The 15,988-nt window shown below is 34.8% G+C and overlaps 1 protein-coding gene across 1 annotated transcript; it reads left to right on the top strand.

The window, feature by feature from the left end:
• Nucleotides 1–2,879: 2,879 nt before the first annotated feature.
• LOC138314490 (peroxidase-like protein) lies at nt 2,880–15,007 on the top strand. Its single transcript, XM_069254852.1, has 14 exons — nt 2,880–2,945; nt 5,022–5,256; nt 6,786–6,915; nt 7,304–7,518; nt 7,937–8,119; nt 8,922–8,973; nt 9,233–9,342; nt 10,166–10,267; nt 10,567–10,659; nt 10,920–11,412; nt 11,841–12,065; nt 13,463–13,632; nt 14,543–14,645; nt 14,895–15,007. Exons 2-14 carry the CDS (start codon nt 5,052–5,054, stop codon nt 14,986–14,988), a joined length of 2,175 nt encoding a protein of 724 aa, XP_069110953.1. The 5' UTR covers nt 2,880–2,945; nt 5,022–5,051; the 3' UTR covers nt 14,989–15,007.
• Nucleotides 15,008–15,988: the final 981 nt, after the last annotated feature.

Raw genomic sequence — 15,988 nt, 5'->3', positions numbered from 1 at the left:
GAGTGTTGTAATCTGAATTGGAAAGCAGCTAATTGAGGCTCAAGTAAATCTAGTAGAATACCTAACATATAAGGATAAGGAATGAATAGGCCTAAATTAGATAAAAAAAAAAAATATATTATTAGTTATATAGTCAGTTACTGACCCCTTATAAAGGCATAGAGGGTCAGTAAGATTTATAGGGGGCGAGGGCGTAGCCCGAGCCTCCTATACTTCTTACTGACCCTCTATGCCTTTATAGGGGGTCAGTAACTGACTATATAACGAATTTATCGCATCGAGGACCATTTAATTGTTTCATTAATTCTTTGCTTCCTATTTCATAGTATTTGTTTGGTCAAGAATATGAAATCAAACTTAAATCATACTGGCGAATGATAACAAACAATCGACATTTTTAAAATAATTGGCCTACTTCAGTAGGCTATACATTTATTTATGTCGAGAATTTTCAAATACACTGTATCAGGAACCTGCAGAATAATACTGAATAACTCATAAATCAACAGTTAGTTCGACATTAGGAACCAAATGTTCACAGTAGGAGTACCTCAATACGAACATGACCAACCGTCTGTATACATATTGAAAGGGTTTGTCAAGAGTGACACACAACATCTACATTTTAAGCATGAAATCTCCTGATCATCTGTGCCTTTCATTCTTGCTGAGATAAATCACTGAAAAGTTATGCCGATAAATTGGTTGTAAAGTGAGGATTGATCTGTGGGTCCGAACACCTCCATTTGTTTATAATCACAGTCTAGAAAACGCTTGGATTACGTTTGACTTTCGCCGCGTCATCAACTTTCAAACTGGCGTAGGGGAAGCAACTCGTATTTAAAAAAATGCATTTCATTTAATTTGAAGTATTAAAACGATTAAAATTATTTTTACACAAAAATTAACAAGTAATATATAGTTTTATGGTAACAAAGTGGTATATTTAGTTGAAGAGAATGTGTTTAAATTTTGAAGCGTGAGCGACAGCCGCCATATTGCACCATAATAAAATTTACTGACCCCCTATAAAGTGTTAGGGGGTCACCACGTGACGGCTCTCCGCCAATCATTTGGGGACATTTCTGTTCGAGGTGCGATAAATATAACATATTTCGCAACTTGCATTTCCATAAAATGTCTGAAGTTCTGGTATCGTTTCTTTTCCAAAATACTGCGTTGCTTTACTAATTAACGATGTGTGTAAGTTCTGGTATCGTTTCGTTTCCAAAAACACTTATAAATGATTACTTATTTTGTGTTGTTTGATTAATTACCGATGCGTGACCGGCAAATACTGCAATGGGACAAAAATGTTTTTGTGCTTGCAATCAACAACAAAACTATAACATATCTTGCTGCTTATTATAAAGTCTGAAAGAAAGATAACTACAGCTGGTTTGGTTATAATACAAAAATATCAATCGTTTACAGATATTTCACTACACATTTTCTGTAACCGACCGAATAATTCAGGATTATGTTTTGGAGATAGGCCGAAAATTTTTACAATATGTGGGAGAGAGAACTGTATCGAGGCCCGTCAGTGCCGATATCTGTTCTCTCTCCCACTTATTGTACAATTTGAGGCTTATCTATAACTTAAAACATAGCAAGTCTTTGTGTTAACAAAGTACACTTTTACACAAAAACAACTGTAATGTCATTTCGCTAATCAATATGATTGGTCAAAAATACAGCAAAGTTAGAGCTTGTGTGCACCATTTAGATGGTCGGTGGCCATACTACAACACTCATAGATGTGTTGTTTTAGCATTAGGCATATATTCTTGTATAGGTAATTGCTGAAATTCTCCAAAATAAATTTTTGAAAATATATCTATTTCAATGACTGCGTTATTGATGCTGCATTTCATCATTTAGAGTTATATCACCCGAGGTTAGCTTTTGTTTAAAAGCCATACACAACTGCGCATGCCTAGCTTCGAGCTGAGGGTAACTCTTCTTTAAATATATACCAAAATGCGCATGTCTAGATTCGAACTAGCGACGTTTTACTTTACACATAGCTTTGTGTTTCATGTGCATAAACTTACATCATAAAAGGAAATGACCTATTTTCCTCGTGAGATTATGATGTCATTTAAATCTTCGGTTTCACGTTTGTTGATTAAACCGACAGTGGACGATACATAAGGTATAATATGGATGTGTTATATAATGTAGGACTATGGCTTGGTTATTTTTGTGGACGTTGTCCTAGTAACCTAGACACATTAATGAAACAAAATCGAAAACAATCTAGGTTATTTATTATTGATTTTAAGCTATTGAAATGTCACACGGGAAAACATATTGACATTAGTAATGAGTGAATTACAGACATATATATCAAATCTATTCATAATGTAAGCTTTCGGGACGACATTTTACATGTATCATCGTATAACATAGATATGTATATACAAATCCTTATAAGCGTTGTGTTGTCACGATATTCTTTTTGACCAGATTCGTTTCACAATCTGTCGTTGGAAGGTGCAGCCGACATCCCCAATCACGCAACCAGCCATGTGAAATAAGCCTGATTTAACTCGCAGGCCGATGGATTTTGTTGCTTGCCAAATTCTCTATGGCTACTTTTTACTTTAAGTTAAATATGCTACGTAACTTTGGGTGTGTGAATTTTTCATTATTGTTGAAATAATCATAAGACTATTAGATTTGTTACGATGTAGTACATTTGCACAATTCATGTGTTTTTCTTAGATGATGACTTGTCGTAATATTAATATGTACACAGCTGTTACTACTTAGTTCATTCAAGACACATTATCATAATTCATACTTATCCTCAGCATATCGAAACGTTTTATTCCTTATTGATTAGCGACTTAAAGACAAAATATTTTTTACTTGAAATCAAGTTCCGAAAGCGTCTCTAAAATAAGCTGTTAGTCTTCGGAATAGCATCGCTCTGTGAGGTAAGTTTTAATTAAGATAAGATTGATTTTTATGTCGAATCAAACCCATTTGGTGTTTTATTTGCATTTACAACAATATTTCTCATCACTTCTTTTTAATAGAGAATACTGAATGGATGATCGACGTAATAGTATGGTTTCAATGGCTAACACGTAGTACGCACACCATTATGTGCCTCGCTTTTCACGTCAAAAGAACTTGAACAGATATATTAACAAATTTACGCGAAATGTATATCAAATCGAGGGAAAGAAAACATTTTATTTCTTTTTAATGTTATTTAAAGCCACTGATGACTTTGCTCACGTTGAATGAGATGATATGATTTAAACGTAAAAATTGAAAATATTGATTTCGTTCATTTTATACAGGTCATTATTATACATGTACAACAACATATCCTGACGCGTCGTAATCATAACTAAAAGTTCTTTACCTAACCATAACTTAGGAATAAATGTAAGTGTATTTTTGTCTTGAAAAAAATCATAATTATAGCAAAAACGCCCTATTGTTCTCACAAAGGAAGAATAAAGCGCTAGGAGACTGCCAAATCCTTCGACACACATATATTTATTTGTATGTCATTTATATATTGATGCCGCTATTTTTTAAACAAAATGTTTTTCATAACCTAGTGAAATTAACAAAAAGTGACATCAATGCTTGTAATCAATCTTTCAGAATCCTTGCTGAAATAAAATACATTTAAGCGTACGATTCCATTGATTTTCCAAGGGATTGTTTTTCCGAATCAATACGCAACGTCGATGTCTATATTGTGACGTCACGATAACGTCGGGTTTTCACGCTATTTTCGGATTTTTTTCATAGAGGTATGAAGAATAACAAAAGGCCAATCAGAAAGTCGGATTTAGTATAAAAAACAAACAAAATTATATGAAATAATAAATCCTGATACATCATGATGCTTTTATTAAACACAACGCGCCAGATGGAAGTGAAGTTGAAGGCTTTGTTTTATATTATCCTTCTTGTAACACACAATTACAAGGAAATGCGATTTATCGTAAAATTTTATGAACTTTTCCTATAATGCCGATAACTTACTTTTTTCAAATATTTTTTTTTTTGAAATAAGAGGTCATATCAAAGTTTAAATGAAATAAATGTAATCTGACGCAATATGTTATTTCACCGGAATTTCACCATTTGGCAATATACACGACAAGCTTATGGTATTTATTATAAGATTCATTCTTAAAAAAATACTAAGTAAAATTGAATATATCGTTTTAAAATGTGAAAGGGTATTTTTTTTATATAAATGTCATAGTTGTTTATTCTGTCTTATTGGATGATTGCACTGATCTCAAAATGACAAAAGACATTCCCGTCATCTTCTTGAGAAGCGTAGGGTTGAACATCCTAAATGAATATTACAAACTAACAATGCATTGTAATAGATTTTACATGACGCAATCACATCTGTGTAGAGATCACACGCACAAGTTAACATACACAGTTATCATGAAATGATGCGAACACTTACAGGACAAATAAACAGCAAGAACCATTTTGAGGACATACCTACAAAACCAATAATCTTCAAAGCAGATGTGTTAGGGTAAAGGAACGGTTTGTTCGGTGAGTCTATAAATAGGTATAACGTATTTCACCTCTGACAGTTTTTAAGGGTTCTCGTTAGATCGTAATCTATTTCCAAGCCCCTGGAGCCAGTTTCCTTGTCATGGCATTTTCCCTTTTTAATCGATGTTAAATAAGGACAATTGTTTGCGATACTTTGTTTGATTAAATTTATGTCCTATTAACAGCCAGTGTCATGTAAGGGCGGCCTCCCTTGTATGCGTGTATGAAGTGCGTGTTTTGGGAGACTGCGGTATATTGGTGTTGTGTCCTCTTGTATAGTGAGAGTTTTTCCCTTTTATCGTGCTATATCATTGAAATATACCACCTTAGGCAAGGTACCAGTCTAACGACCTACCTGCAAGGCGGTAAAGTCAAATTGATGATTATATATTTATTGGTTTATTGTTGGTTAATTAAAAACTTTATTGTGTTCTGATAATTAAAATATACAATTCCTTTTGTAGTAATAACACACTTGTGTGGGCCTCACAATCATGGCGGCGCTGTGTCGAGGACTGGTCATCGCTTTAGTGGTAGTGGTTACCATTTCCTCTATAGTGGAGGCAAAACGCCAGAAGTTAAAGAAAAAGGCAACAGCAGAAGAGTTACGATTTGCCGACCTGATTAAAAAGGCCATAGAGTATGCCGAGGAAGCCTGGGCTGAAGACACGCGCCAGAAATCGGAATCTTACCTAAAAGGTTTGTTGTTAGCTTTGTGATAGGCAAGTTATTTCCCTTGGCGCATTACTTCACCTGGTATATAATAAACTTGTGAGGATTAGAATATTTACAAAATAAGGCTTTGTAACCTTCAATAGGAAGTCTATGTATGACTGCGACAGCTCAGGCTATAAATGTGGAGGGAAAAACTGAACTAACAGGCAAAAAAAAAAAAAAAAATGCTTGAGTGCTGTCCAATTTGGTGTTTATGGAAAACTTGTTATATCAACTCTCTCCACCAGGGATTTTTAAGCATATTTGTGTAATTAGTTCCTTTCGTTAAAGAAGAAGGACGCCAAGTTTGTTTGCCTGAAATATTTTTTTTTCATTTAATAAAGAAAATGTAACGTTATCCACCAAGCTTTACTATGGTAAATGTTTCGGTTGAGGTATGGAGTATGGAAAGTGTTTCGGTTAAATGTATTGTCTTTGGTTGAGTATGGAAGTGTTTAAGTGTTTGGTTGAATGTATGGAGTATGGTAAGTGTTTTGGTTAAGTATGGTATGTAAGTGTTTTGGTTGAGTGTATGGATACCATACGTTAGAGATTTAGTCTTATCCTTTTAGTAAGTGTATACAGCGGTTATGTAAATCCACCTAGGTATATTGATATATGAGAATTGTGACATGAAGGATAATCAATTCTACAACACAACCACCTGTCATCAAATTAACGCGCCTGGCTGGTAGTTTAGTACATATCACTGGATATAAAAATTGTAGACATTGATTGTGACGTCATTATATACACGATGGCGTGATGCCATAATCACAGGTATGAATATACTGGATTTTTGCAAAATATTGCGATGTCAAAATTATCAAAATGCTGATTTGAGTTATTCGATATTGTTGTTATATTTGTGCAGGATCTTAGAAAAAATATAAAAGGATTAAGTAGAATAGATTTTTATGTTATGTGATGAGAGAATATGCAATTTTTTGTGTTTTTTTGTGTTATATCTCCAAAACAATAAAAAAAATATTCAAATTAATCCTTATAATTCAATTTACTAAAATATTTCCACTTCAGTGTTCGCAATTTAGTTGGGGACTCTTTTGTCTTTGAAATCATTACGCCATTATATCAGCCAATCAGAAGCGACATTACAAACAACGACGCCATTTTTTCCTTTAAGGGCTGATAGAGAAAATTTGTAAACCAATTGAAAGCCTCGTTACAAGTAAAATTGAATCGTTATGTAATATACAATGTTTTAGGAATTTCTCCGGAGATTTTGTCATTTTCATGCCGTTTTAGGTAAACATGTGAGGATTCAGCAGATTTAATAAGATCTTATAAAGTGAACATATAGCAATTAAAGTAATTCTGTCGCGCCATATCTGCTGATATCTTCCTCCAAGTGTGGTCAGTGAATCTAAATCGTTTGGCGATAAGTAAACGTACTTAACTAAAGCTTATTCATATGAAATAAATATCGTTTTAATTTTACAATCATTATTATGACAAATGAATCTGATTTACATCTTGACGGTATATTTATCTAGGTATTGACATGAAGAATCAGAGAAGCACAGACGGACAACAAAGTCTGTTCGCGGACGAGGAACCGGAAGGTGAGAGACTTGAACAGATTGCCTATATTTCACTGGAAGCAGCAAAGAAACTGGAGCGATCGTAAGGAGAATATTTCACAATGTCAACACGCTTTACGATATCTTTGTATATAGGTATATTTTCAAGGTTAAATTTACAACGGATCAGTTTTATTAAGGCGGACAAATTCACCAGAATTAAAAAAAAAGTATAGATTTAGATTAAATGTTAAATTTATAAGTGAATTTAATAAAGATTATAAACGTTGCTACCATGTGCCATATACAAATTTCGATTCATGTCGATTTTCTGCTTTTTTATGTCTGGCAACGTTTTTGTACATCATTCTAACTTGTTATTTTGACTGGCTATATTGTTTTAAATCCATGCTTAATGATGATATATGATTTTATCGACAAAATTTATTTCCACCATCATGTTAGTTATATTCATATGTTGTTTCTTGTAGATCCAACATTACTATAGCAACCATTCGTAGCTCCAAGACATGGTTGAAGATCTGGAGATCTCTGATTCATACCTACTGTGATAAGACAAAGATCACATGTGATCCTAAGGCATTGTACCGGTCAGCCAATGGCTCCTGTAACAACCTTAACCACCCGACCTGGGGAATGGCCTTCACCCCTCAGCAGCGCTACCTACAGCCCAGCTATGACGACTGTATGTGGTCTTTTTCCATTAGAGTTACCCACCTTGCTAAAATTAATTGATTTGCACGTCATTTGTTTGTGAGATTAACGCCTTACATTTCTATGAAAGCTGATGACGTAAAATTATGTAAAAAGATTCAAACAGATATCCCTCTTTAATGGATAACAAGAGATGGTTTTTTGACCTTGAGTAACAATAATACAATTGTTTTGCTAAATTGTTTTATTTTTATTTTACAATTTATCAGTTATTCACCTGTTTGAAATATTATTGTAAATTGCTTTATATCTGTGCGAACATGATTTGAAGTATGGAAATTTTGGTGTATTACGATTAAGTTGAATCTATATCATATCACAAAAATTATATTAAAGCGCTCGGTAAGCATTTTTTAAAAGGAATTTCAATTTCATTCTCACTTTAAAAGGGATTGATTTACCGAGAAAGAAATGTCACGCTGGAAGAATACTACCTAGTCCAAGAAAGATTAGCAACACCTTGTTCTGCGAGGACCATCATAAACCGAGAATAGCCAAGAACCACACCATCATGGTAATGGCCTGGGGGCAGTTTATAGACCATGACATCATCTTTACACCTCTTCCTAAAGGTTAGTCGACTGTTAAGATAGGTTCACACTTTTGAAAACCGTGATAATTTGCAAAACACTACCTAACTGGTCTTGTGACCTAAAGAAAAAATACGGTACTTTGTAGATATCGACATGATTCAGACCACATTCATCCTAATATTACAGAAAACATAATTTATCCATTTTCTATTTTCGCGTCGCAAGCTTGCACTTATGATATATTTCATGTTCAAAAATCTCCAAAAGTAGTTCGAGAACTTTAGATAATTGAAATATTCACGAAAAAGGTAAGAAAATATGACCTATTATGAAACATGACATGACGTTTCCCAAACGTATGGAGCTGCCGTAATGAGGAAAACAATGGTATTTGTGAGATGTTGATGGTTGTTGGAATAACGAAGATCGTTATGAAAAAAATGGGGACTTAGAAGGTTATACAATGTCAGGACTTCAGACAGGATTAAGTTAAATGAATTACATTATTCCCACATGAGGTCAAATCTTTGTCTTACCACTTCCTTATATATGTTGTGTGGTGTCCATGCTGTCACCCCGCTTTATATATAAGATGGCCCAAGATTGGCCGAGGTTAGAAAATTGAAAATTGTTATCGAAGACAAAGTAAACATTTGTTTTATTCGAAGCAAATATAACATTTACGTTTTTCCCCAGACACATTGTGCTAACTGAAGATCACATTTACTTTAGTTTTCATTAATTTTCTTGTCACTGTGATATTTTCTGTAACTAAAATGATTAATATAAAAATACCTTTGTTTTCTCTTAATGCTTTTAAATATGTCATGTTTTGATTCAGGTGCAAATGGTTCAGCTATCAGCTGTTGTGATAAGGATAAAAAAGAGCAAAGGTATGCAAATTACGATACAAGTTTCAATTCATGAATTGACATGGAATCTCTTCAGTAAAACGATGTCATCCTAGTGGCTGTTTTAATTAAACTAATATTAATCAAGTTTTTTCTCTCCATTTTTTATTGTGATAATCCTATGTGTTCATATTTTGTTTTAATAAATAAGCATTTCCTCTCATCGCTCTGGTATCTCACTTTTGCAACTAAAACTATTTCTAAAAAATGACAAATCAATAAATTCCCTTCCTACTCACAGGCCGGAGTGTTTCCCTATAGAAGTACCAGAAGATGATCCGTACTTTAATAACAAGACCTGTATGAACTTCGTGAGATCCACGGCCAGCCCATCGCACTCGTGTCTTCCGGGTAACGTTAATGCACAATAACAAACAATGATCTTCTACAATATATTTAATGTGGTTATCTTTTATCCTCGGTCATACAGATTAATAGAATCTCACATGGGTCTGTGAAGTGGACAGGGATCTTTCACGCGGGTTGAGATATCCCTGTCCACTTCACAGACCCATGTGAGATTTTTTTTCTTCCATACTTAGAAGAAAAAAATGATGAAATTCTACTTTGGTTTCCAGCTTTTTGATCGCGCCATGATCACAGGAACGTCGTTATGCGTCAAACCACCGCAGTCACGCCGCATGTATTGATGACGTCACGTTATTGTCTAGCGCGTGTGAGCTATCTTACACCCCCCCCCCCCCCCTGTGTAAGATAGAGATATCTTTTCCCTAGCAACCTCGGGATATCCCTGTGAAGTATGGGAGAACAATTTATCTGTATAATTAAGGATAACGACATCGATTGATAGTCGATCGGATTTGGTTTTTATGCTTGACGTTCTTCATGAAATCATGGTCAATAGCAGATGTGGAACGATTTTCTGGTGGATAAAACACATCTGATGCATCCGCAGGAAAAAAACCCGCCGATGTTCAGATACTACCTGGCAAAATATTTCACCTGAAACCATCTTCATAATCTAAAACAACACAGCACAAATATAATAAACACAAAGTTTGATAATTAATGCGGTGACTTCAAATATCAGTATAACGTATATGCTAATCTCCCTTTCTTATACATAAATTACGAAAAGAGTGGAATTAAATCTCCTCTTCCTATTTCAAATAAGATAATAACCTTTAAAACAATAACACAATGTTTGTTTCAGCACCGCGCGAACAGCTGAACCAGGTGACATCATTCATAGACGCGTCTACCGTGTATGGGTCCTCCGAAAAGGAGACCAACTCATTGAGGGCAATGAGGAAAGGTACGTAGAAACATACTGTTCAACAAATCTTTGCGATCATATATAAGTTATGATACTAACCAGTGTATGTTTTATATTTTAACATTTTATTTTATCTCGTACCATACACGCATTTGTTGTATTATGTATTCTTCAAGCCATATCTAAGGCATTATTGAAATTTCTAGTACACAATATTTTCTTCGTTTCAGTTATTTGACTCGCGCACTGCTACTGCAACAATTTTGCAAAAGTAATCTATGTACATTGTAATGTGTACGTCACAAACAAGTTTGTTTTCTGAAAGTTATGTTTTACAGGTTTACTCCTGACATCTAAGGGTGGACTACCCCCAACCGGTAAAGAGAAGTCATGCGTACTCACACATCCCGGGGAATACTGCTTCCGCGCAGGTATAACAGCGAATTGATACCTCATCAGAGTAACTGTCCTTTTAATATATATAAAAAATGCGCCAAGGAAGACTTAAAGGCAATTGATTGGAATAGTATAAACGACACTGACAAACATTCTTAACCATGATAAAACAACCATTGTCAGAAAAGCGTTATATCATTGAAATGTTTTGATTATCCCTACATGATTTGAGATTTGTACTTTCATTGACCATTTTGATAAAATATAACACAACCACCCATCCTTTACGTTACAGGGGATAAGCGAGTAAACGTTGTACCGAACCTAAGCGTTACCCATATTCTGTTTATCAAGCATCACAACAGAATCGCTAAGCGACTGGCGAGGATTAACAAACATTGGACAGACGAGATTATCTTCCAGGAAACGAGAAAAATCATCATAGCTCTGATGCAGCATATTACATACAGAGAGTATCTCCCTAAAACGTTAAACGCGGAGCTCATGAGCCAGTACGGCCTTAACTATTTTCCAGGAAATTTCAATGAGGTATACAATCCTCTTATAAACCCAGGAACCAGAAATTCCTTTGCTGCTGCCGCCTTCCGATACGGACACTCCCAGATCCCGCAGACCCAGTCGGTACTGGCTGCTGATCATGTGACCTACAAACATTACCCGTTAGAGGAAACATATCATAAGCCATTCCTGGCTCAGGAAGAGAAAGGGAAGAACCTGGCGGGTCTACTCAGATGGCTTTCAACTGAACCCACCACGTGTAATGACAGGTAGGCGTACATCGGTTATCCATGTGTAGTTTTGGATGTTTATATCCATTTATTGGGATGTTTTTATGTTGATTTTAATTTGCTTATCATTTTCTAAGATTGATAATATTTCATGTGTCTTTGATATTACAGAGCAAGTTATTTTCGTAATAAAAGCTTTTGAATTTCGTGAGATATGCCATAAAACATGTTCTTTTTGTAAGTTGCGTCATTAAACATTTTATTTTTTTACAACACAACGGTAACTTGGGGTAATTCCTAAGTAGCGAGTGGTTTCAAACGCATGATAAAGTAAATATCGATATCTAGATGCTTTTCGTCCATCTTACAAAGCACACTGTTGAACATCACCCATTGGAATGACTCGTGTTCAGTACATCGGTTTTGGAACAACTGTCATCGTTGGATTGTTAATTGTGTTTTTTCAGAGTGTTTGAGCCACAAGTTCGTGATCTTCTGTTCCTTGACAAGAAAGGTAACAGCCTGGACCTGCCCGCTATCAACATCCAGAGAGGTCGAGATCACGGTCTGCCTTGTTATAATGAATGGAGAGAATGGTGTCAGCTTCCAGTGGCCAAGAACTTCGACGCTAAGGAGGGCGGTCTGGTGGATCACGATCCGGTGTGTGCTGGACTACTCAAGAAAGCGTATGGGTAGGCATAAAAAATGTTTTACTCCCATCGTAGTGGGAAAGGACTATCTCAACCCTTTGTTTGTTTGTTTGTTTGATTTATTAACGTCCTATTAACAGCTATGGTCATGTAAGGACGGCCTCCCATGTATGCGGTGTGTTGCGTGTATGTTGTGCGAGGTGAGTGTACTGAGAGACTGCGGTATGTTCGTGTTGTGTCTTCTTGTATAGTGGAACTGTTGCCCTTTTTATAGTGCTATATCACTGAAGCATGCCGCCGAAGACACCAAGCAACACACCCCACCCGGTCACATTATACTGACAACGGGCGAACCAGTCGTCCCACTCCCTGTATGCTGAACGCTAAGGAAAAGATAAGATCCTAAATTTAGTCGCCTTTTACGATCATGCAATAGAGGCAGCAGGTACAATTCTAACGCCCTACCTGCAGGGCCGTATCTCAACCCGAATAGTACGATAATTATAATATCATAAACGAGGCTTGATGAGTTTTAAACATCTAACATCTAAACATCTATACGGTTAATTCGTTGTGTTATATCAAACCTTTATTGTTATTGTCCTGTTTTCCACATTGTGTATCGAATACAAAGCGTCCGTATGATAAGGATGATGTGAGTTGGTTGAATTGTCATTGCTGTCTTTGTTATCGTGACGTCAGGATATTGCATGGATGACGTCATTCAATCGTTAAGCCTGTGCTAGAATGAAATAAAGAGCTTCTAGAGGCCGAGCAGCTAACCGCATATGATGAATTTATTGTTATTTAGTTCTATAGTTAGGGAGAATATGGAGGACTGAAATAATCAGGTTCTCCATTGAGTGACTGGAATTAAGTATTTTTATCAATTCGTGTTAGATAAAATTAAAATTCTGAAATTGTATTTGCGATGTATAAGTATATTGGTGTGCTATTGGTATGTTTCAATGTCTATATCGACAGATGGTGTGCATGTTATTAGCAAATTACTTACAAACATAATTAAGACATTTAATGTTTGAAAGTATGTTAATATGTTTGCTATTTTATAATCTTTTAAAATCATACAAAATTATTCGAAGTACGTCACTGACTTCGCACATCCTTTATTCGTGATCGATATGTTCATGCTGTAGAAACAAAACAAAAAGAAATCTCCCTGACCACCGTATCAAATTTTTATCCTTGATAATAGTAAGAGCTTTGAATTCGCGATAACTATTGTCCTCGTTAAAATTAATGTTTTTTCTACGATTCAAAAAATGTGTCATCATTCATTATGCCGATTCTATGTGCTTATGCTTTCCTATATTTTGAGATTAGTTGCTGAACATAATTTACTCAAAATGACAATGTTCTTTACCATAATCCGCTTGGGTAATAAGCACATTCAAACTTTTTTTTTCTATCCACGACAGCCATGTGAATGACATTGACCTGTACGCCGGGGCCATTAGTGAGAAACACATTCCAGGTGGTGAGGTGGGGCCGACCTTTGCTTGTATCATTGCACGTCAGTTTCACGCCTATAAATACGGGGATAGATTCTGGTACGAACACCTCGACAAGCCATCGGCTTTCACGAGAGGTAGGTGACACAATGTACTTATACTGTTGTTAAATTTAGAAATTCTAAATTCTATACAACAATGTTGTGATTCCTTAATAGCATCTGAATTACAAATAACTAATAAATTGATAATGATAAATCCTTTAACGTTGAGATTGTAATGCTGCTACCAGATACATTATATTATATAATATAATCAATATATAATAAGTTACATTTGGTCTGTATGTCATAAGATATATTATTTTCCCTCAGAGAAATATAAGATTTCATGGTGAAAATAAATAGATTTTTTCACTCGATATCAACTTATCAGAACATACACACATTTGCAGTAAAACTATCATTTGAATTTGTTTTGAAACATCAAACCAAATATGTAATGTTATTATTATTTAATATTATATATCATATTTAATTGTTGGAGCATGTGTTGCGATTGATTATATAATATGCTAATTTTCTCCATAATTAAAACTAAATTAGTAATTAGCGAGAAATAATTAAAGGCAGAGTAAATTGGTACCGCACACATTGAAAAACATGCCTGATAGAATAGTCTGTTTCTTGATGAATAACGGTTATATTTTATCTGGTGAGGTGGAAATTTCGAATCTTTCACTCGAGAACGGCACCAGATTGAAAGTTTCCATCCAATGAAATATAACTTATTAATCAAGAACCAAAGACTATTCTCTTTATAACTCACCGAAGTTCAATGATATGACTAATGAAGCCCATTTGCCAAAACAATATGAAAATCAAAAAAGTATTGCGAATAAACGCAATAGTATTGAACGCAATACGTTTATTCTCCATACTATTGCGTTTACTCGCAATACTTTTTTTTCTATTTTTCATATCTAATTTGGCACCAATGGACTTACAATAGTAGGAATGCAACAATCATTGTTTTTATTCTATTCAGCGCAACTGAAGCAAATAAAGAAAATCACGTTATCTAAAATTACCTGCGACAATTTCAAGATAAAGAAAATACAAAAAGATTCCTTCACTACTTTGTCAGATAGGTAAGTACCATAGAAAATATATTGTCAAAATATGTACGTAATAGTTAGTTCATCTTAACCTCGATGTTACCAATAGTATTGAAATAGGAGAATGGTGTTCTAGTTACTTTGTTTAAATGTAAACGTAAAATAAAGCATAACCTATGAACCCGACAGCCAAGTCTAACGATTGACCCTGATGGTATTCTGTGTCTTTTCTTTTCGCAATCCCTCAATTTGTTCTTCATTCCCCTCTGTTTTTTCTTTCAGCAATGCATTAACTTCATGTAAGAAATTACCCAACATGAAGCTAAGAGCTTGGAAGGAGACTATTTCCCAAACAAAAGAAAAGCATGGTTATTAAATAAAATGTTCGGTTTCTTTCATCAGCTCTCTTTATTCTTTACGATTAATATTATATATAATTATGAATAATGCATTTCTGAAGCACAAGTTGGATGGTTTCTAGACCTTAGAAATACATCGGAATCGGAAAATCTCGTAGAAAGCACTTTCGTGCGTTGATTGAAGAGAAATCATTATTCAAAGACATCAACACAAACTACATTGTTTTTTTGTCGGACTAACGTAAACGTAAAGTTTATGATGACTTGAAGTGACAGTGTTTTAAAAACATTTCAGTAATGAAGGCTTTCTTTTCTGCGGCACCCGTCTTCCAGCCTTGTTGCTAAATGCGATATTCAGTCCATTTATTTTTATCACCTTTTATATATAAATATTGGAATCTTGCTCCTTCCCATCAATCTATGTCTGTTTGTTTAATGTCCAGTTTCAGTTTTACCTACCACCTCTTGTCAACTCTCCAATCTTGTTGTCCATAACATCAAGACGCTCAAGAAGAACAAACCGTCTAAATGGCAGTCTTGGTTACTAAATGTGGCCATTATCTTATGTGTCGTATCTCTTGTACAAACCTCCATGTTTAAATAAGAAAGATGACGTGTTGAAGCATTTGTAAACTTTATTATAAAACTGTCCATACTCCATGGATTCTACAGACAAAATCAGTTGTAGGTGTTATTCGTCTTCAGTAAACAAAACATTCACCAGAATACATCTATACAATCAGTCATACATCTATACAATCGGTCACCTTGACCCGCCAGTTGATTTGGTACTACAGCGTTATCACCCAGTAAATTGTATACCTCGTAACTAAATGGTGGTAAATAAAATGATAAAATTTGTATTATACAACATGTGCGCTAGAGAAACTGTGGTGGACTCCGAACTCTATCAATGAAACGAAAAACGTGCATAAACTTCTGCAAGACTAAAGGTATTATATTAAGAGTAACAACAACAATTGATTCGGATTTCACTCATGTAGTTTTATTGTTGTT

The sequence above is a fragment of the Argopecten irradians genome, chromosome 2 (assembly GCF_041381155.1).
Source record: "Argopecten irradians isolate NY chromosome 2, Ai_NY, whole genome shotgun sequence".
Taxonomy (NCBI): domain Eukaryota; kingdom Metazoa; phylum Mollusca; class Bivalvia; order Pectinida; family Pectinidae; genus Argopecten; species Argopecten irradians.
The sequence above is the reverse complement of the archived record's forward strand: the minus strand, read 5'-3'. Positions and strand labels throughout refer to the sequence as shown.

Excerpts from the sequence above, each read along its gene's own strand:
- LOC138314490 (XM_069254852.1), top strand. The coding sequence starts at position 5,052 with ATGGCGGCGCTGTGTCGAGGACTGGTCATCGCTTTAGTGGTAGTGGTT. Across the intron at positions 6,916-7,303 it reads GCAAAGAAACTGGAGCGATC|ATCCAACATTACTATAGCAA; the intron begins GTAAGGAGAATA and ends TGTTTCTTGTAG. Across the intron at positions 10,660-10,919 it reads GGAATACTGCTTCCGCGCAG|GGGATAAGCGAGTAAACGTT; the intron begins GTATAACAGCGA and ends TTTACGTTACAG.